This window comes from Rhinoraja longicauda, chromosome 3 (assembly GCF_053455715.1).
Source record: "Rhinoraja longicauda isolate Sanriku21f chromosome 3, sRhiLon1.1, whole genome shotgun sequence".
Taxonomy (NCBI): Eukaryota; Metazoa; Chordata; class Chondrichthyes; order Rajiformes; family Arhynchobatidae; genus Rhinoraja; species Rhinoraja longicauda.
Window position 1 is genome coordinate 17,482,685 of NC_135955.1, and position 23,391 is coordinate 17,506,075.

The 23,391-nt window shown below is 41.8% G+C and overlaps 1 protein-coding gene across 5 annotated transcripts in view; it reads right to left on the reverse strand.

Annotated features, from left to right (window-relative positions):
- clcn3 (chloride channel 3) overlaps positions 1 to 23,391 on the reverse strand; it is a 113,823-nt gene that overhangs the window by 42,957 nt on the left and 47,475 nt on the right. For all 5 annotated transcript variants that reach the window (XM_078394840.1, XM_078394844.1, XM_078394842.1 and 2 more), the window contains 2 exons: positions 3,086 to 3,243; positions 508 to 607 (listed from right to left, as the gene is read on the reverse strand). In XM_078394840.1, the coding sequence (XP_078250966.1) occupies positions 508 to 607; positions 3,086 to 3,243 (258 nt within the window). The remainder of the gene's footprint in view (positions 1 to 507; positions 608 to 3,085; positions 3,244 to 23,391) is intronic.

Consider the following 23,391-nt stretch of genomic DNA (forward strand, 5'->3'; position numbering starts at 1 on the left):
AGAAGCTCTTAAATTCTGACTTTCTGAAGTAATACTAGACATTTTCTTGGAAGGTTTGGAGATAAGGGGTGTTTATCAAGGAAATTCCAGAGCTGAGTCCAGACAGCTAAAGGAAAAGCCACCAAGGGATAGCAGTGGAAAACAATAAAAATGGAAAAGTGCAGATGTCTCAGTGGGATGGAGGGCAAGAAGAAATAAGTAGGGGTGAGATCACAGAGACATGTTGAAAACACCAATGTATTGTAAATTCATAATCTTATTTAACAAAAAACGTAAATTGTGGGGTGATAGCTGCTCTTACGACAATGGCAATTGAGAATAAGTTTATGAAGGACAAACAGGGTCTTCATAACTCCTGTAAAGTTGATCAGAAATCAATTTCCAATCCAGATGGTAGGACTCAGGACTTAAACATCTGCAATCTTTCCCAATGAGTTCCAAATTTCTCAATATTAATGTTTATTAAGATTTAGTTCACAGAACTAAACATTTCTCATTTCCCTTTACCTGATGCCAGACCAGTCAGTGTTACAACCAGCCATCCAGACCAAGCATCATATAAGCTTTTTACGAACTCCCATACAGAATCTTTCTTCCTGCTAGTTATCTGTAACAAAAGAATATTGAATTATAAACTACATTCAAAACTAATTGTCCAGCAGTACTCAACTCTCCTGCTTAGACATCACAAATAATGTTTATGAAATATTTTCCTGAATTCTTATCACTCTGAATTTTTCATCATGCACACTGTAAATTTAAAATACAGAAATCAATGTTGCACCGATAAGCAAAAGCTAGTAATTGGTTCCTTATCCTCTGCCTCAGCAATGGACTCGATAAATAAGCTTTGTCAGTCTTTGACAAAAAAAACAACCTTCAGATACTGTTGTAATGATTATCTGAGCTATAAAATTTTTATTGCAATCATGTCATCTCTCATTTTTCCAAACACAATTTGAATCGTTTCTTAAATGCAGTTAATTATGGTTAACCTAATGATAAACTGACTTGATAAATATGATTACAGTGGAATGGATGAGGGAATCCTGAGTAATACATATTGCTGCAGTAACTCAGTTGGTCAGGCAGCATCTGTAGAGGGAATGGTGACGTTTCGGGTCGGGTCAGGTCTGAAGATGGGTCATGATTTGAAATGTTGCTTATCCATTCTCCCCACAGATGGCACCTGAATCCGTCATTATAGTGCAAGCTCAGTTTAATAATAAGCTGCCAGAGGAGGTAGTTGAGGCAGGTACTATCATAACATTTAAGAGACAATCGTACAGGTCCATGGATAGGACAGAGTTAGATGGTTATGGACAGGTGCAGGCAGGTGGGACAAGTGTAGATGGGACATGTTGGTCGGTGTGGGCAAGTTGGGCCGAAGGGCTTGTTTCCACATTTTATGACTTTATGTCTGAGAAAGGCTCAAAGTACCAACTGGATTGCAAGCGCTATATGAGAGGGTTTAAGCTAGCCTGGCAGTGGGTGGTAAACTGAGATAAATTTGAAAGGTGCCAGAGAAATGGGGAACCAGATATATTTAAGAAAACTGTTCTGTCAACTTAATCTTGGTGGAAGACAAGAAAATCTAAGGGACTGTTCTAATCATCATCTCTGATGATGCAGATTAATCAATGACAGCATGGATTTGATGATGACATTGAAGCAAAAAAACACAGGTGCTGAAAGTCCAAAATAAAACAGAAAATCCCAGAAAAACTCAACATGTCAGACAGCGCCTGTGCAGAGAGGAAATGAGGCAAAGTCCCAGCTATGATTCCGTAAGGTTTATTTTCTATCATTCTTTTAGCAGCCCTAGATATTCCATCAACATTGACTCTGTTTTTATCAACAGAAGCTGCCTGATCTGCTGAGCATGTTTGGCATTTTCTATTTTTGTTAGGAGAAAGTTGTGTGGGATAATATTGATTTGAAGTTTTGAGGAGGCAACAAGGATGGTCGACATAGATTTCGACCAAGACACCATGAGGAAGATTGATCAGTGAAATTTAAGCAGCCATGATGTTCTGCAGGCTCAGTAGGAGGTGTTACAATTTTTGTGCTATTCATTAATGGATTGCACCAAAATATTAGAGGTATTTTTAAGAAGTCAGCAGCTGATAAGAAAAAGTCTTATCAGTGGGGGCAAAAAAGGTTTTAAAAGAAAGTAAGTTATTTTCAGACAGGATGAACAAGAGGGTAGTTAGCAAAAAGGTGGGTCCCCTTCAAGACCATTGGAAGGCACGAGTAAAAAAGAGAGAATGGATAGGCCGGGAGTAGTACTTTCCCTGGAGCAAAGGAGGCTACGGGTGACCCAATACTGGTTTATCAAATAAGTGGCACAGATAAGATGGATTGTCACAATCTTTTTCCCCCAGAGTATGGTTATCTAAACTTAGAAGCATAGGTTTAGGGTTGAAGGGGAAAGATTTAATGGGTCCACACGGAGGGGATGGGTAGATGGAACAAGCTGAAAGAGAAAGAGCTAAATGCAGGTACAATTACAATGTTTAAAAGACATTTGAACAGGTTTGTGGATAGGAACGGGTCAGAGGGATGTGGGCCAAATGCAGGCAAATGAGACAAGCTCAGGAAAGTAACTTGATCAGCATGGACCGGAAGGCCTGTTTTCATGCTATATAATTCTATACCTCTATGGATAGTATTCATATACATTGGGAAAGGCAGTATGATCCTGTGAGGGAAAAATCCTGCCTCACTAATTTTTGTGGAGTTTTTTTGTGGAGGTAACTCAGAGAATTGATGAAGGCAGGGCAGTAGATGTTGTCTACATGGACTTTAAGATGTTTGACGAGGTCCTGCGTGGTAGGCTGGTCTAGAAGGTTTAGGCAAAAAGGGACCTGAGACGCTTGCTAATTAGAACTAAGAATATCTTTGGTCCAATCTCCACTATCTGCCCTGCTGAATATTTTCAGCACCTTCTGATCTCCTCTAAATGAGCTACTGCAAGTTGTGATCGACACCACTGACAGTGATCTCAAAACTTAAAAGACAACAGAAATAGTAGTTGGATTCACCGCTTTTCTGAATTCAATGTGAAATTACTTGCTCCACTCACCTTTCTGTGCCTTTCTCGGTCTTTACACTTCTCCCGCACCCAGTCAATGGTGTGGAAATCATCATACGTTCCAACGCCAGGTATTGGTTCGTCCAAAAGGTCCAATAAATGCGTTGTGCTGTTTATACCACCCCCATTCGTCATTGTATAGTTGGCTCCTTTAACAAGAAAATCCATATTAATTTCATTCACAACAATGAACTATTTGTGTGATTATCTTTTTTTTTAAACTGACATTGATCCTTGAAACAATCAGACATTATGCTATTGTTAGATTCCAATGATATAAATTCACACATATTTTAATCCAAATTGCAATGGCAACATTCCATTAATTCCTGCTCCAGGCTCCTCTCAATTTACAGGCAGCACATCATCCACTGTGAAGACACAGAGTGCTGGTGTAGCTCAGCAGGTCGGGCAGCACCTCAGGAGAACATGGATAGGCAACATTTTGGGTCGACACCCTTCCTAGGAGTCTGAAGAAAGGTCCCGACTTGAAACGTCACCCGAGTCCATCTATCTTTTACTTCACTATGTGCCAACTGACAGAATCAATAGGCATGAGGAATCTATTTTAATGCTGTATTGAAGACAATACACAATGCTAGAAATTAATTCCAAGCATTTCTTTCGTTTTTAACAGTCAGTCCTTTAATCTTACTTAAAATACAAAAGAATACAAAAATCATTCCCAACAAAAATTATGACGTAATATTCTGAAGATGGCTGTGTGGTGTAGACTACAATACGAACCAGTAACATACTGAAAATATACAACCATGACCCACTGGCATCTAAAAGTAAAGAAATAGTGTTCTTGGTTCTCCAAAATATTCCAAATGGAATTTAAACTGGAGGTGTTACAGTTACAGAGAAGTGCAGATAAAAGAAGTGCAAGGGCTGCAATGAGATCGGTTGAGATTTCTTGCGGCTTTGGGCAGAGCATTTTCCAAACTAAGCTGTGATGCGTCTCGGTGGGATTCTTTCTACATTTGAGTTGAGTTGAGTTGAGTTTTGTTTGTTGTCACGTATAGTGAGAAGAAGCTTTTGTTACGTGCTGACTAGTCAACGGAAAAACTATACATGATTAGAATCAAGTCATCCACAGTGTACAGATGCATGATAAAGGGAATACAGGTGCTTACGATGCTTCGACGGCTTACGATGCTTCGACTTGCGATAGTTCAACTTCGCGATGGTGCAAACGGCAGAGACCCGTAGAATGCTGCAGCTCGCTTCCGGCCACGTGATCGCGTGTATTAAATGCATTTCGACTTACAATATTTTTGGTTTCTGATGGGTTTCTCGGAACGGAACCCCATCCGTATTTTCCAGTTTTGCTTCATAGAGGTAAGAAAATACTGCTTAAAAAATATTAATTAGGTGTATTTATGTTTAATTTGTTCTCCGGTAGACACAAAATATTGGAGTAATTTAGGGGTGCAAGACTTGTTTTGATCTGCTCCCGACAGGTCTGAGAGGTATATGCCCACCTGTCCCGGGGACCGCTATCACGGCATCATTGGCTGTGAGGATTGAGCCTGAGTTACTCCAGCATTTTGTGTCCACCGGAGCACAAATTAACCATAAATACACCTAAATAATACTTTTTAAGCAGTATTTTCTTACCTCTACGAAGCAAAACTGGAAAATACGGATGAAACGCAGGTCTGTATACACGCAGCAGATCAGCCGGTGAGAATGCTTAGCCCTTGTGACCTATGACCGGCGCATGCTCAGTCGAAATACCGAACTCGCTTATTGAAAAGTGGTTCATTAATTGGTGTACTGTTTTATTAAAATGTTAGATTAAAGAATGCAATCAGGGAGAAAATACACTGCATTCTTTAATCGAACATTTTAATAAACTAGTACACCAATTTTTTTTTTCTATTGGAACCTAATCAAATGTACAGCACTTTGGTCAACGTGGGTTGTTTTTAAATGTGCTGTACAAATAAAATTGACTTGACTTGACTTGACCAATTCATGAATCATTTTTCAATTTTGAAGCTGTATTTTGCAACAAGACTTGAGAAAATGACACGGATGATCTTTAAATTTCCTAATTTAGCACGCTTGAATGGTTAAATTCCTTTCCATCTATTGAAAGGATGGCATGTAATATAGGCAAGAACATTATCCTTTTGTTATGGGAATCAAAGTTCAAAATTAACTATTATATATCTGCAAGAAAAAGAAATGTTGGGTACATGTTGAAAGGAATGAGATTGGACTCTGAACAGATTATTGTTACAATTTATATTGTAACTGAGGAAATTAAATGAATTAGCTATATCAATATAAACAAAATTTAAATGGAATGAACTAAATTTACTGCGTGGATATATTAGCAAGTCTAGAATGAAAAATTCTGCCAGAGGCCAGATTGGACAGCTGCATTGGATTTTTAATCAATGGGAATGTGATTGGAATAAATGTTTTAATAACATTTCCACAGCCTTGTAAATTTTCAGAAAGAGAAAGAAATACAATCAATGATTACTTGGAGCCAAATTCCAGTTTATGCAAAGAGATTAATTTTGCAGCAAATACAATTGTTTGAGATTGTTTCAGAAAATTGAACATTGTTTCAGAAAATTGAACATCACAACATTTAATAGATATTAGAAAAGGGTGGACCTGTTGGGCCCAAACCTGCACCCCTCCCCCCTCCCTCACCCTCACCCCCCCCTTATCCCCCCCTCCTCCCCTCACCCCCACCTCCTCACCCACTCCAACCCCCCTCAACCCTCCTCCCCCTCCTCTCACCCACTCCATCCCCCCTCAACGTTAAATAAATCAAATGTCTATTGCAGACGTCTATCTTTTTTTAAATTACTGTACTAGACCAAGTGGACCCGTTGGGCCCAAACCTCTCCTGCATTGGTGCAGCACACTCTCCTCCCCCTCCCCCTCCCCCTCCCCTCTCCCTCCCCCCCTCCCTCCCCTCCCTTCCCCCTTCCCCTCCCTCCCACTCCATCCCCTTCAACCCCCTTATCCTCCCTCCCTCCCACCCTACGGGATAGATTTAAACTTTAAAATGTGAATAACTTTAAAAATATAACACTGATTTCAATTAAACTTCTTCCATTAGCACCAAAGGGACGACGGTGAGGAAGGTGGGCCTAAAATTGTCGCGCTATCATGTACCGTTTTGGCTATAGTTCAGGAACAAACAAACAAACAAACGAGAGTTTTAGTATATAGATATTGCATTCAAGAAGCAATGAAAGCTTTAAGAGATCAGGTTAAATGAACAAACAACACATTTCTGTGCCAATATTCACACAAGAAAATGGTATCCCCAAGTCCGAAAATCACACGGCTATGTAATTAGCTTAATTCTTTAAATATTTGCAAGTGCATACTTTTCAGACAAATAATTGATGTTAATTACATCTTGGCGCATTCCTTCAATTCAATATGATGAGGTACCCATGGTGTTGATTCCTACTTAATCACACGTTGAACCCAAGCCAATAACATGTAATGATGCATTAAATGTACCCAAGAATTTCACCTTAATTGAAAAGCAAAAGTCTGCAGATACAATGAATCTAAAATTAATAATGGAAAATGCTGGAAATAGTCAGGAGGTCAGGTAACATCTCAAGGCTTATTAATTGCAGCTAATCTGTTTGGAGGAAGAGTATGTGTATAGATAATGAATGAGAATGGGAGAAGAGAACTTTATTTTAATTCAGTCGTTAATTCCGTGTAAAAACAGAGAGACGAGGGACTAGTATGTAGCTCCATGAAAATGGCGACACAGGTCGGCGGGGGTTTGGCACACTGCCTTCCTCAATCGGTGTATTGCACACAGGAGTTGAGAGTTCATGTAACAATTGAACATGATGTTGGTGAGACTACAATTGGAGTATTGTGCAGTTCTGGTCACCTAACTAAAGGCAGGATGTATTAGTCTGGAAATGGTACAGAAATTTTTTACTGTGACTGGAGGGCTTGAGTTATAAGGAATGGATAGGCTAGGCCTTTTGCCCTGGAGCATGGGCTGAGGATTGATCTTATGGAGATGTAATTCAGTGAATGTTCAGTCTTTTTCCAGAGTATGGGAATCTAAAATTAGAGGCCATAGATTTAATGTGGGAGAGGAAAGATTTAAAGGGCAACCTAAGGGCGAGTTTTCACCTGACTGATGGCTATGTGAAACGAGCTGCCCGAGGAAGTGGTTGTGGCAGGTACAATTACAACATTTAAAAGACATTTGGACAGGTATATATACAATGGAAAAGTTTATCAGGATATGGGCCAAATGCAGGCAAATGGGACTAGCTCAGGAAGGCATGGGCAAATTGGGCTGTCGGCCCGTTTCCATGCTATATAACTATGGAGACATAAAGAACAGCAGATGATGGTTTACAAAAATAGACCCAAAGTGCTGGAGTAACTCAGCAGGTCAGGCAACATCTCTAGAGAACTTGGACAGATGACACTTTGAATGGGGGCCTGTCTTCACACTGATTGTGGTGGGGGCAGAAAGCTGGAAGAGAGTTGGGGCATGCAAAGCCTGGGAAGAGATAGGTGAATGGGGGTTTTGTGATGGGCAGATAGTGGAACTAAGGCCAAAGATGAAGACACAAAAAGTGTGAGATAAGGATAGAAGATGCATGATCTGTGAGTCCAGAGGAAGGACACAGGTGGAAATGGACATGGGGAGGGGGGAAGAGGAGAAATGGATGTGAATCCATGTGCGGCACAGGGAAGGGAGGGGTTGTCAATAAGTTACTTATGAGAAATTTGAGAATTTAATGCTCATACTGTAAGGCTGTACACTACCAACGGGGAATATGAGGTGCTGTTCCTCCAATTTGCTTGTGACCTCACTGGCATTGGGGGAGGCCCAGGACAAAAGAAGGGGAGTTAAAATGGATAGCAAATGGGAGATCCAGTAGGCCTTGGCAGATTGAGCATGTTTTCAGCTAAATTGTCGACTGGTCTTTGCTTGGTCTCGCTGATGTAAAGAAAACCACACTGGGAACACTAAAAGCAGGAGATGAGGTTAGAGTAGGTGCACATGAATCTGTCTCATCTGGAAGGACTGCAGGGGTCATGGAAACATAGAAAATAGGTGCAGGAGTAGGCCATTCGGCCCTTCGAGCCAGATCAATATGATCATTGCTGATCTTCCAGAATCAGTACCCCGCTCCTGCTTTTTCCCCATATCCCTTGATTCCGTAAGCCCTAAAAGCTAAATCTACCTCTCTCTTGAAACCATCCAGTGAATTGGCCTCCACTGCCTTCTGTGGCAGAGAATTCCACAGATTCACAACTCTCTGGGTGAAAATGTTTTCCTCATCTCAGTCCTAAATGGCCTACCCTTATTCTTAAACTGTGACCCCTAGTTCTAGACTCCCCCAACATTGGGAACATTTTTCCTGCATCTAGCCAGTCCAATCCCTTAAGAATTTTATATGTTTCTCTCACATCCCCTCTCATCCTTCTAAATTCCAGTGAATACAAGCCCAGTCAACCCATTCTTTCATCATATGTCAGTCCTGCCATCCCGGGAATTAACCTGCTGAAGCTACGCTGCACTCTCTCAATAGCAAGAATGTCCTTCCTCAAATTAGGAGATCAAAATTGCACACAATACTCCAGGTGCGGTCTCACCAGGGCCCTATACAACTGCAATAGGACTTCATTGCTCCTATACTCAAATCCCTGGGCCCCTGGATGTATGTGAGGAGGGGAGGTATAGAAGTATTACATCTCCTGCGGTTGCAGGGTAAAGTACATGGGGAGAGGATAGTTTGGGTGGGAAGGGAAGAATGAACCGAGGAGCTGCGGAGGGAGCGGTACCTTCGCACTCAAAAATTCACTCATGCCTTCCCAGCCAAAAACCATCCCCTCCACAACTTCTTGGTTTACTCATCCCATCCCACGCAAAACCGCTCCTTCCATAACTCTGACTCTGAAATCCAAACAAAATAATAATGCAGCCGAAATAAACGGTTGAACTAACCAGCTTGACCAGTATTTTAAAGTCATGTGTAAATATCATGTTCTCTTTATTTCCATTTCATTCAACCACCTTTTTAGTTTAGTTTAGTGATGCAGCATGGAAAGAGGCCCTTCGGTCCACAGAGTCTGCACTGACCAGCGATTCCCAACACACTAACACTATCCTACGCACACTCAAGCCATTTTTTTAAACAGTTTTAGCAAGCCAATTGGCCTACAAACCTGTACGTCTTGGGAGGAAACCAGAGGACCCAGAGAAAACCCACACAGGTCACGGGGAGAACGCACAAACTCCGTACAGAAAAGCACCCGTGGTCAGGATTGAACCAGGATCTCTGGCACTGTAAGGCAGCAACTCTACCGCTGTGCCACTGCGCTGCCCTCAATACTCCTCAACAAATTATCAACACGAATCTAAGCTCCATTTACAGAACATTGTGGCGGTCCTGCCTTTTCTCTGGCCTCCGCCAGGCCACTACAACATACTCTTTCTACATGGGAGCATTGAATCCACTATGCCCATAATTATAACGCCAAATGATTTCCCATGGCATGGCATCCAGGAATAAATCTACAAATTTTTAGTCATGTAAAGTATAATTTGCTGTATACCATGCAGGTTTAGATCCAAAATAAATGCAAGCGACTCACTAAATTTAGTGCTAAAAACAAATCACTTTCCCGATTTAATTTGCTACTTGATGTGGCATCTTGTAATGGGAAACATTAACTGTTAAAAGTTCAGCAATTTTTACAAAATATTTCCAGAACTACCTCATTATTTTCTACCTCGCCAGTTTCAGCTCTATCTCAACCCAGACAAGGGACAACTGGCAAGACCTACGGAAAAGACCCAGTCTTCATTGAAGTATTAGAGAAGTACATGTGCCATGAATTCAGTCTCACGAGTAGAGGAGTATATGCAGGCATCCTCAGAGATACGTACAGAGTACAGCCGTTCTCAGAGGCCGGCACAGTGATGCAGCGGTAGAGTTGCCGCCTTACAGCGCCAGAGACCCGGTGGATCGAACTCAGGTCTCTGGCGATGTAAAGCAGCAACTCACTGCTGCACCACCGCTCAGAGTCGACTGATTACTGTAAATACGAGTCCCCTTGCTATTAGCCACAGGGAAAGTCATCACAAAAACCCTCCTCAATTGTCTTTTCCCTAATGAATATTAAAGAGCTGACAGTTTTTTAATTAATGATTGGGATGAGAATGTACAAGGCATGATTATTAAGTTCGCAGGTGTCATTAAAGAGGATGGTATCGCAGAAAATGAAGATTGTTATTAAAAATTATGGGAGAATCTTGATCAGCTGGGGATGGCTAATGGAGTTTAATGCAGATAAGTGAGTAGTATTGCATTTTGGGAAGTCAAACCCGAGCAGGACCCTTACTGTGAATGTGGAACCCTGGGGAGTGCTGCAGAGCACACGGATCACACACTACCCATTCTGCCTCCCAATCAAACACTTCCTTTTGTAGCGAGCTTTTGGATGCTACAGAGAGGCACTGCAGAATGCACAAAACTGGAGTGAAAGCACATCATCCTCAAACCCTACCAACAGTCAAAGAAAAAGAATCAAGTGTTTAATTGTCATTCGTCATATGTGAAAACAGGATTATGAAATTCTTACTTGCAGCAGCGTAACAGGTCTGTAAACACAATACTCATATCACAATAAACAAAAGAAAGTTCAATGAATTTTATAAAGACTTAATATTAGCGCAAAACAAAAGCATAAAGTCCCTACTGCGACCACGAGTCCCTAGTGCAACCAACAGTTCGTAGTTTAGTTGGTGTTTTTTGTGTCAAGAGCCTGATGGGTGCTGGGAAGAAGCTATTCCTGAACCTGGAGGTTATAGCTTTCACTCCGACACTTTATTCTCGATAACGGGAGTGAAATGAGAGCATTTCCTTGGTGATACTAGCTGCTTTTTTGAGGGTGGGGAGGTCAGGCGCGATAGTGACAATATGGCAACAAACTGGAATGGAGATGATTGATCATACCTATTAGGCATGCAGGATTGCCAAGCTAATGTGTACACTGCAGATTGATTTTGTGTAAATAACATCCGCAACTGCAGTCAACTTAGTTTATCTGCAGAAAACACCTGGCTCTTATGAAGATAAATTGCTGTATTTTGTTTCCTCTGTTTTCTGTATGGACTCTACCTTTTGAATAAATTGACTATTTGGTTTTCAGTAGACTGTTGAGTCATATCCTGACAGACTGATGAGGCAAATCTGACCTCATCCAAGTCTGCCTGATGGTTTTCTGAAAGATGCTATTTAGAATCGTATTGTGCAGCTTTGAAACAGGTCCTTCAACCCACTGTGTTGATGCCAATCATCCTGCCTATTTATAGTTAGTACATCAATCCCGCACCTATATCAATTCTATGTATTCTTTGCTGATTCAAGTACCTGGCTGGATGCCTCTTAAATGGCATCATTGTTCCTGCCTCCACCACCTCCTCTGGCAGCTCATTCCAGATACCTACCACTTTGCGAAAAACTCCCTCGCACCTAAAATGTCTGCCCTCTGATTTTAGAGCTCTATCATGGGAAACAGATTCAGCCTGTCTGTGCCTCTTGTAATTTTATATACCTGTATCAAGTCACCTCCACAGAAAATGGACCCAGCCTATCCAATTTTTCCTAATAACTCAACTCCTCAAATCAAGGCAATATCATTGTAAATCTTTTAGTTTTAGTTTAGTTTAGAGATACAGTGTGGAAACAGGCCCTTTGGCTCACCGGGTCCGTGCCGATCAGCGATCCCCGCACATTTACACTATCTTACACACACTAAAGACAACTTACAATTACACCAAGCCAAATAACCTACAAACCGGTACATCTTTGGAGTGTGGGAGCAAACCGGAGATCCTGGAGGAAACCCACGCAGGTCATGGGGAGAACGTACAAACAAGCATTAGTGGTCAAGATCGAACCCGGGTCCCTGGTGCTGTAAGGCAGCAGCTCTATCATTGCGCCACTGTGCCACTCTTGGAGACAGAGGAACTATAGATGTTGATTTACCCAAAAGGACATAGTGCTGGAGTAACTCAACATATTAGGCAGCCAGAGATGCTGCCTCACCCGTTGAGTTACTCCAGCACTTTGTTTCATCTATGTGAATCTTTTCTGCACCTTCTGAAGTGGCGTGGAGACCCGAACTCGTTGAGTGACCTAGCCAATATATTGTATAACTGTAACATGACATCTCAAATCCTGCCTAAACCTTCTTACCCACCCTGTCTGCCAGTAATGCTATTTTCAGGGAACTATGTAATTGTACTTATTGGTCTCTCTGTTTAACACCCATCTCCTGGGCCCTGCCATTCCCTATAGGCTGCCTCGCCTACAGTCTGTCTGTCCTTTTCAAACTCTTTTTGTTATTTTTGGTAAGTTTTAAAAGTTTGTGTAAATGTTCTCTGGTTTGTTTTATGTGGGGGGTAGGAGAGGGGGTCGGGGGAAACCTTTTCTCAATCTCTTACCTTGCCGGAGATGCAATTGGTTTCCGGATTGTATCTCTGGTCGCTCTGCGGCCTAACATCACGGAGCTGGAGGTCTTGCCTGGGACTGACCTTGAGTCCCCGCGGGGGCATGGACTTATCATCTGAGCCTGCGATCCCTTGCCTGGGATCGACGCTCCAATGCAGCCTGTGGACTTTAACATCAGGAGCTCGCAGTCTCGGGTTGAGACCAGTCGGGAGCTCCAAAAGCTGCACGAGGTTCGACTGGTCCCTACCCGGGGTAGATCGCCGGCGCTGGGGAGCTGAGATCCCCCCCCACCCCCCACCCCGGGTGAAGGAGCTTGATTGCCCCGACGAGGAAGGCTCGCCGCCAGCTATGGGAGTCAAGATCATCCCGTCAACGGAAGGTTAGAGCCCCCGACCGCTGGAGGACACAGAAGGGAGATTGTGATTGTGATTGTGATATATCCTCACAGCTTTAATTTCTCAAAATGTACTTTGTGTTGCTTGACTGCTTATTTGTTCTCTGGCATGTGTTTCTATAACCATTCTATATATTCAGTCAACAGCAAGTGACAGCTGAAGTAAATATTAATCTAGGTGTGCCTTTAATGATTTATAAACCATTTTTCCTTCAGCTTTATAAATTAGTCGTTGAGCTGGTGTGAAGGTTAATTTGCCTCTGTAAAATGCGGCTAGTGTGTAGGGACTGGATACGATATAATAAAACTTTATTCATCCCTGGAGGGAAATTGGTCTGCCAACAGTCACAATACACAAGATACACAAAAAACTTGAAATTAAAAGTGAAAAAAAAAAGAAAAAGACAAGCGACTGTTGTCTGGCTGCCGTGTGCACAGAGCCTTCACTGGAACAAATGAACAAACAAATACAGACTTATCCCCTGGGAAGAGGATTCTAAACTAGAGATACAAAGGTGAGGTAACAGAGAACAAGTGTGATTGTAGACACAAAATGCTGGAGTAACTCAGCGGGTCAGGCAGCATCTCAGGAGAGAAGGAATTTCTTCTCTCCTGAGATGCTGCCTGACCCGCTGAATTACTCCAGCATTTTGTGTCACCCATTCCTTCTCTCCAGAGATGCTGCCTGACCCGCCCAGTTACTCCAGCATTTTGTGTCTACCTTCGATTTGAACCAGCAGCTTAAGTTATTTTCCTACACAAGTGTGAATGAGTTATCGATGGTTGGCAAGGACTCAGAAGGGCCTGTTTTCATGCCATAAATCTAAACCAAACTACTCACATTTCGCGATGCATGTGTAGATGTCCTTACAGAGGTGTATAAGATCATGAGAGGAATATATAGGTTAAATGCTGAGAGTATTTTACCCAAAAGGTAAAGTAGGGGAAGTAAGAACCAGATGGCATAGGTTTAAGTTGAGGGTGTAAAGATTTAATAGGAACCTGAGGGATAACTTTTTTTAAACAAAGGGTGGTGGGTGAATGGAACAAGCTGCCGGAGGAGGTAGTTGAGGTAGGTTCCATCAAAATTTTAAAAAAACATTTGAACAACTACATGAATAGGATAGGTTTAGATATGGGCACAGGCAGGTGAGACTAATGCAGATGCGGCATGTTGGTCGGTGTGGTCAAGTTGGGACGAAGGACCTGTTTCCACGCTGTAAAACGCTATGAGATGATGTAGCTTCACATTATGGAAAATTGTAATATGGATCCCTTACTTGGAAATGCAAACACTGCTAACCCCCTGCCCACACATATACCTGTCTTCTTGACCACCCAGGTTGAGTAGTGCCATGCCAATCTCTTGCCCAACACCAGTGAGACCAAGGAACTAATAGTTGACTTCAGAAAGGGGGGGGAAGTAGGAAGACCACTCGTCTGTTTTCATTTAGGGGGGTTGTTGGTGGAGAAAGCTAGCAGCTTTAAATTCCTGGGAACTGACATCTTGGATGACCTGTCCTGTACCAGCACATCTACTTCCTTAGAAGTTGGAAGAGGTTCAGCATATCAATATAATTTCAACAGATATACTGTAGAATCATGAGGCTATTGATATTTAGGCAATTGATATTTATTAGATGTTCTCAGGAACAGTAGCCTTCAGGCACCTGCCAAGCCATTTCTTTTCCTTGGAGTGTGATAGAGTTTCCAGTCTAAGACCACTTTGCACTTAATTAGTTTCTGGATCAATCCAGAGAAATCACTTATGTTTTCTGTTTTCTAGTAGTGAAAAGGATTTGCTCGCTGGTGCTAACTACAATGCATCACAGGATTTCAAGAAATGTGAATGCACTGTGGTTCGTGTTCTGTAGGATTGCTTCTGTCATTGAAGTAATGTCTAAGAAGAGGTTTCCTCGGGGCATCTTAAGACCTTTTACATTGATTTTCTCATACAAATTTCTGTCATTACCAATGGTTTGGGGTCAGGGTGATGGAAAAATGCATTGGCTTAGACAGTAGTCGGAAATGTCCACACATTGTATGCTCATCAAACAGGTGTCTAAGTTGGGGGTGTTGCCATCAGGTTTTGCACTTGTCTCTAATGAAACATTATCTGATGATACCATATTCCAATCATTTTGGAAGAAGAGAAACTCTGTCAGAGTTAGCTTTCCCTGCTCTCTCTTTGCCAGCCACACCTTTTGAGAGATGAATAGCCAGGAGGGAACTTCTAACACATATGATAATAATAGGGGTGGTAATTTTGAAGTCTAGACGATGTATTAGAGGAAATAAATAGCATAATAATATCTATATACAAAGTCTCAGGGTTGTCAAGGTAGTTATTTTGAGGCTTTGCAATGAAGTGGTTCAATCATAAATTAGAAACATAGAAACAAAGAAAATAGGTGCAGGAAGAGGCCATTTAGTTCTTCTAGCCAGAACCGCCATTCATTGTGATCATGGCTGATCATCCACAATCAGTAACCTGTGTCTGCCTTCTCCCCATATCCCTTGATTCCGCTAGCCCCTAGAGCTCTATCTAAGTCTCTTTTAAATTCATCCAGTTAATTGGCCTCCACTGCCTTCTCTGGCAGAGAATTCCACAAATTCACAACTCTCTGGGTGAAAAAGTTTTTTCTCACCTCAGTTTTAAATGGCCTCCCATTTATTCATATCATATCATCATATATATACAGCCGGAAACAGGCCTTTTCGGCCCTCCAAGTCCGTGCCGCCCAGTGATCCCCGTACATTAACACTATCCTACACCCACTAGGGACAATGTTTACATTTACCCAGCCAATTAACCTACATACCTGTACGTCTTTGGAGTGTGGGAGGAAACCGAAGATCTCGGAGTAAACCCACGCAGGTCACGGGGAGAACGTACAAACTCCTTACAGTGCAGCACCCGTAGTCAGGATCGAACCTGAGTCTCCGGCGCTGCATTCGCTGTAAAGCAGCAACTCTACCACTGCGCTACCGTGCCGCCCTTCTTAGGCTTAGGTTCTGGACTCCCCCAACATTGGGAACATTTTTCCTGCATCTAGCACATTGGGAATATTTTTCCTGCATCTAGCACATTGGGAACATTTTTCCTGCATCCAGCACATTGGGAACATTTTTTCTGCATCTAGCTATTATTGCTTTTGATTCTGATAAATTGTGCACAGAAAAATAAATCTTTTACAGAAATGAAGGAATCATCAAGTATGAAGAGCATGATCTGTTTGGAAAGATTTAAGAGACCTAAGCTTTATAGTCAGCAAAGAAGACAGTTAAAGTGGGGAAATACATTGAGGTAAAACAAATAAAATGGTCGGGTTAAAATAGTATTGAAAAAAAAGCATTTATTGACTTTCTTAAACTGAGTGGCCTGCCTCCCATTTCAAAGATTAGTTAAAAGGAAAATACATTTTTGTGGGTCGAGTCACACATACACAGATTGAGGAACAGTGGTAGATTTACTTCCCATGACATTACAAGGAGGTGATGTTTGAGGTCGTGAAGAGCATAAGGGTGAATAAATCTACAAGACATGATGGGATCTATTTCAGCTTATTAAGAGAGGCAAGAGAGGAGATTGCAAGAGCCTTGATGAAGATCATATAGTTTTAGCCAGAGGATGGTGGGTGCCTGGAACATACGATAGTGGTATTTAAGCAGATACGATAGTGGTATTTAAGCTTTTAGATAGGCACATAGATATCCAGGGAATGGAGGAATATAGATCATGTATACAGAGGAGATTAGTTTATCTTGGCATCAAGTTCAACATGAACATTGTGGGCCTGTTCCTGTGCTGTATGGCTCTATGTTTTTTGTACATGTGTCTTTAAAAATGTGAATCACTCGAAAATCACTATTAATGATGTTCAGTTCCAAATGTATTTAATTATTTGAATGTAAACTCACATTTGCCCTGGTTGGGTTAAAACCTTCTCCGTGAAACCATTGGTCTAGGCCTGTAGAACACTCATTCCATAATGATCATAAATATTATCCTATTTGCATTATATCAAATAAAGCCAAATTAATAGAATTAATGCAGATTAAATTAAAATAGATACTAGAAAATTTGAAACAAAATGTTATATTTTTCCACAATTTGGTAAATATCCAGCTGCAACCAAGTAGCGTGCAACTGACTGAATGTAGAAACTTAAAATTTAAGGCCACAGATTGGAAGCAGCCAGTGCTGGTGTAACTCAGCGGGTCAGACAGCATCCCCGGCAAACATGGATAGGTGGTGTTTTGAGTCAAGACCCTTCTTAGTTCCCAATCCAAAAGGTCACCTACCCTGCCTGACCTGCTGAGTTTCTCTCGCACTTTGTGTCTTCTTTTTTGCAAACCAGCATCTGCAATTCCTTGTTCCTGCATTCAGGGCTAATTGAATTTATCTTTCAAAGAGATGGCAAAGGTAGAATGAAGTATACAATCTAGAGCTCATAATGTGATGTAATCTATTGCTGCAGGGCCTACGTTTATTGTCCATTTCCAATCAGCAGTTAAACTGAGCTCATATTACTAGATGCCTGACCATCTCAGTGATCGATTAAGAATCAATGTCGAAGCACAGCTCCAATTCCTTCTAGACGTTTGCTGACAACACTACTATGCAGTGGTCAATCACCAGCAGTGATGAGTCAGCACACAGGAGACAGACTGGTTAATTTGCTCAATGCCAACAAGACCTTGCAACTGGTTGGTGACTTCAGAAAGGTGAAGTGGGGAGATCACACACCAGAATTCATTGGTTGGAGTTAGCAGCTTCAAATTCCTGGACGTCAACATCTCAAATAACCCCCACAGCACCTTCCTGAGGTCATCTGATTTGTTCTCGCCTTTTCTCGACTTCTATCTTCTCCATCTTTCAGTCTGAAGAAGGGTTCCGACCCAAACTTATTCGTTTTCTCCAGAGATGCAGTTTAATGTAGATAAGTGTGAGGTTATTCACTTTGGAAGTAAGAATAGAAAGGCAGATTATTATCTGAATGGTGTCAAGTTAGGAGGAGGGGGAGTTCAACGAGATCTGGGTGTCCTAGTGCATCAGTCAATGAAAGGAAGCATGCAGGTACAGCAGGCAGTGAACAAAGCCAATGGAATGTTGGCCTTCATAACAAGAGGAGTTGAGTATAGGAGCAAAGAGGTCCTTCTACAGTTGTACCGGGCCCTGGTGAGACCGCACCTGGAGTACTGTGTGCAGTTTTGGTCTCCAAATTTGAGGAAGGATATTCTTGCTATGGAGGGCGTGCAGCGTAGGTTCACTAGGTTAATTCCCGGAATGGCGGGACTGTCGTATGTTGAAAGGCTGGAGCGATTGGGCTTGTATACACTGGAATTTAGAAGGATGAGGGGGGATCTTATTGAAACATATAAGATAATTAGGGGATTGGACACATTAGAGGTAGGAAACATGTTCCCAATGTTGGGGGAGTCCAGAACAAGGGGCCACAGTTTAAGAATAAGGGGTAGGCCATTTAGAACGGAGATGAGGAAGAACTTTTTCAGTCAGAGAGTGGTGAAGATGTGGATTTCTGTGCCTCAGAAGGCAGTGGAGGCCAGTTCGTTGGATGCTTTCAAGAGAGAGCTGGATAGAGCTCTTGAGGATAGCGGAGTGAGGGGGTATGGGGAGAAGGCAGGAACGGGGTACTGATTGAGAGTGATCAGCCATGATCGCATTGAATGGCGGTGCTGGCTCGAAGGGCTGAATGGCCTACTCCTGCACCTATTGTCTATTGACCCACTGAGTTACTCGTGTTTTGTGTCTATCTTCAATGTAATCACAAAGGCGCCTATCAGCACCGCTACTTCCTCAGATGTTTAAAGAGATTCAGCATGTCACCAAATACTCTAATAAACTTAAGAAAATGCACAATAGAAATTATCCTGACTGGTTACATCATAGCCTGGTACAGCCATTCTAACGCACAGGAGCGTAAAAAGCTGCAGAGTGGTGGACTCAGCCAGCCCATCACGGGCACAGCCCTCCCCACTGACGAAAGCATTTACATGAGGCGCCGCCTCAAGAAGATGGCATCTATCATCAAGGATCCCTACCATCTGCGGTCTTCTCGCTGCTACCATCGGGCAAGAGGTATAGAAGCCTGAAGTTAACATACCATCAGGAACAGCTACTTTCCTACAACTATCAGGTTCTTGAACTGACCTGCACTCTTCTAATCCTTTTTCAACAACGGAACACTGCAGACCACCTGTCATACTACCATGAACTTGTTTTTTTTCTAATAAATTTTTCTGTGTTTTGCACTAATACATTTTTTGCAGTCTTTTTATTTTTAATGTCGCAGAATTTTACAAGGAATTTATGTTTTTGAGTGCTTGCCTGAGTCGTTGCAGACAGGTCAGGCAGCCTCGCTGGAGAACATGGATAGGACACCGATCCATGTTCTCCACAGGTATTGCCTGACCCGTTGAGCTAATCCAGCACTTTGTGTCTTATTTTGTCAACCAGCAATTGCAGTTCCAAGCTTCTTCAGGGGAAGGACAAGGCCTGGCGTGTGATAGGTGGAGCCAAAGGAGGGAATATAGGTGGAAGGGGAGGGGGGGAGAGGAGAAATGGATGCAACTCCAGTTGGGGCACAAGGATAAGAGGACGGAAAAAAGAGGGAAGGTTGTTTGTAGGTTAGTTACCTAAAATTGGAGAATTCAATGTTCATACTGATAGGTTGTGAGCTACCCAAGCGGAATATGAAGTACTGTTCCTCTGGCTTCAACCTTATCTATCCTTACCTCGCATCTTTTGGAGAGGTACAGGGATAGGAAAGGTTTAGAGGCATATGGGCAGAATGTCAACAAGTGGGATGAGGGTAGATGGGGCATGTTAGTTGGTGTGGGCATGTTTCCATGCTGTATGACTCGATGACTATGTGCCTATGAGGCTGCTGTATGCAAGCTTTTCATTGTACCTGCGTAAGAAGGAATTGCAGATGCTGGTTTAAACCGAAGATGAACACAAAAAGCTGGAGTAACTCAGCGGGACAGACAGCATCTCTGGAGAGAAGGAATGGGTGACGAAGAAGAGATGCTGCCTGTTCCGCTGAGTTACTCCAGCTTTTTGTGTCTATTTTCATTGTACCTGTACTTCACCATACTTGTGCATATGACAATAAACTCAACTTGACTTCTTGCCTGTTTCTGCACTGTATCTCTAAATTCTAAAGATATGGGTATGAATCATAACACAGCAATTTAAAATTGGTTAATTTCTCCCTCTGCGAAAGAACTGTATATTTTGTTGGGGTATAGGGAGTACAATGAGCCAAGTTGCAAATTTAAACAAACAAGCAGCAACTTCATTTTGAGCACCATGTAATGTTCTGGGACACTAAACCAAACCAGGATCATTGTGGACTCAGAGCAAGTAAATAGTACAATTAAATTCTATCAAATTGCCCATGAAGTTAAAGTTCAATACTGAGCTAGGCTATCGTGCAAAGAATAGGAAACATGTTAAGCAGCTCACCCAAAAAATGCAACTGAAATGGACGGCTAAAATTTATTAAATTAGATGAACATTTGTTGGGCGTGATTGGACAAGTCATGTGTTGCATATACTACATGTGGAATTTAATGAGCTGGATGACACTGTATCATTCCATCAATGCATAAGAGTGTAGATAGAGTTACCTGGATACTTAGATCCAGGAGCAGACAAGCCTCTCATGTTGGTTATTCATTTGATTTTGGTTAGTGGTCAAGGGGACAGAATTGTGAATCAATCACTCAGATGCAAAGAAATGTGGTGGTATCAAGTAAATACAGTCAGAAAGATAGGTATCCATTTACCATGTCTTGGAGGCTGCTTTGCCAGTTTGATATCTGGTATAAGCTTATCTCCCTACAGTTAAAAATGTACATGCCATGAGGAATAGGATTCCACTCTTGCAGTCCATGGAGGAACGAGGCATGAAGCTCATTTGAGAAGCTGAGATCCAATGTGATAAGCACAACTTCAAAAGATAACAATCACTGGATTAAAACCTCTGGAAAAAACATGTTAAGTATGTTAAAGGCACTTTATTAGGGCTGGAGAAAGAAACTGAAATAAGTTAAGAAAATCAACAGGGAAAATTGAAATACAATTGCAACTGTAGAGATGTCAACGCATGGTGATCCACGTTGAGAACTAAATGCTCCCGAACATTGTTTCTGATGAAATATTAATAAGCTGAAATATTAAGATAACTAGGAACTGCAGATGCTGGTTTACCACGGAAGAACGTAAAGTGCTGGAGTAACTCAGCAGGTTAGACAGCATTCCTGGGGAACATGGATAGGTGACGTTTCAGTTCAGGATCCTCCTTCAAATTTAAGGTTCGGGTCAGAATATGATTGAGGAGCCAGAGAGAAGCAGGAATCACAGGGAAACTGCAGATCCGTCTTATGAAGGGTCCTATCCTGATATATCACCTATCCATGTTCTCCAGGGATGGCTGCCTGACCCGCTTATTTACTCCAGTATTTTGTGTCTTTCCAAACCGAAATATTAATTCTGATTCTGTGCATAGATGCTACTTGACCCCCTGAGTATCTCCAGCATTTTCTGTTTTGTTCCAGTGTTTTGAAAGGAGAAACAAAAATTTTAAAAATCAGGGAGTTGAGTGCTGGGAAGAATTTATGTGCAATTTATGTTTTTTTGTGTTGTCTCAGAGTCTATTTTCCTGTGATGCTGCTGCATGCAGGATTTTATCACAGAAGTAGTTCTGTTATAATGTGATAGCCAAGAATATATTGTTTCTTAACAAACCCTGTGTTATATAAAATCACATTTTTAAAACAACTGTGCCACTGGTGTAAAGGAGGTTTAGGGCTAGAGTTCAGACTGGCAATAACAGGGTTTTCAATAATAAAACTAAACTGGTATTATTATAAGCTATTGAAAAGATTGTTATTACTGCAAGTTAAAAATACTCTTGGGTGTGTGTTCTATCCTTACACAAGTGTCAATAGAAGCAGCTACTTGTCAATTTTAATGGCCACCCGCAGCTAAAATAGCAGCTGTGTTTTGAAGAGACAATGGTGTCTGGTTACTGCAGGGACGTTACATGGAAACAGTGACAGCTTTTTTTCTGCTTATCAATTTCCAAAGTTGCGTTTAAGTGGTTCTCTAATTCGTAATCAAAATTGTGTTATACAGCGTGGAAATAGGCCTTTTGGCCCAACTTGCCCACACCAGCCAACATGTCCCAGCTACACTAGTCCCACCTGCCTGCGTTTGGTCCATATATCCCTCCAAATCTGTCCTATCCATGCACATGTCTAACTGTTTCTTAAACGTTGGAATAATCCCAGACTCAACTACCTCCTCTGGCAGCTTGGTCCATACACACACCATCCTTTGTGTGAAAAGGTCCCTCAGATTCCTATTAAATCACCTAGTCTATTTATCATCTACTCTGGGTAAGAGACTGCATCTACCCTATCTATTCGGGTAAGTTATAACCAATTTGCAACGTGTAATGAAGATACTGTTCCCTAATTCTTCACTCGTGCTATATCCAATTAAGGTTATGGAAACATTTGTTCGGGCCTCACTGTACTCGTGAATACAATAATAAATTCAGCTTGACATCTTAAGACAGTTATACAAATGACAGGTGAAACAGCTTTGCCACAATGGGATAGAGGAAAACAATTGACTATGGAGAGAGACGAACAATTATGACTTGACCAATCAGTCTGAAAAAAGGTCTCAACCCGGAACACCTATCCATGTTCTCCAGAGATGTTCCAAGTTACTCCAGCACTTTATGTTTTTTTTAAAACAAACTTCACCATCTTTGAGATTCTACCACTGGCCTCCCGTCCTTTGCTTTCAGCATTCCAAAAGAAGTGTTTTCTTAATGTCTGTTCTTCTGTCTCCATCAGCTCACACCACTCCACTTCTCACCCCATTTCCCATGGAACCACAGGAGATACAATACTCCTTTTACCGTTTTCCCTTGCCACTATTGGGACACAAACAACTTTCCAGTTAAAACAGTGACTCCACCTTTTCCATGCTGCCTTCCCTCCAAAATGCCCACAATATTCAGTCACCTTGTCTTGGCCATCTTGCAATGGCTATTCCATTATACTCAAATGATCAATATTTATGCTATCAATTTATCTACATCTGCATAAACCAAGCCTGAAGGTGGGTGGATGGTGATGAAGCCACAGTTCAGGAGTCAAAATGTGATATTATTGAAAAGAACAATCAATTCTCATCAGTATTTATAATCCCATAATGACGTATGCACTTCATAAGTAAGTAGATCAGTGGGCCATGAAACCTGAGCACTGCAGAAACGTCATCAGCACAAGCACCTCATGAATAAATCATTAAAATAGAGCACAAAACGTACCAGGATATTGATTCCAAACTAGACTGAACATTC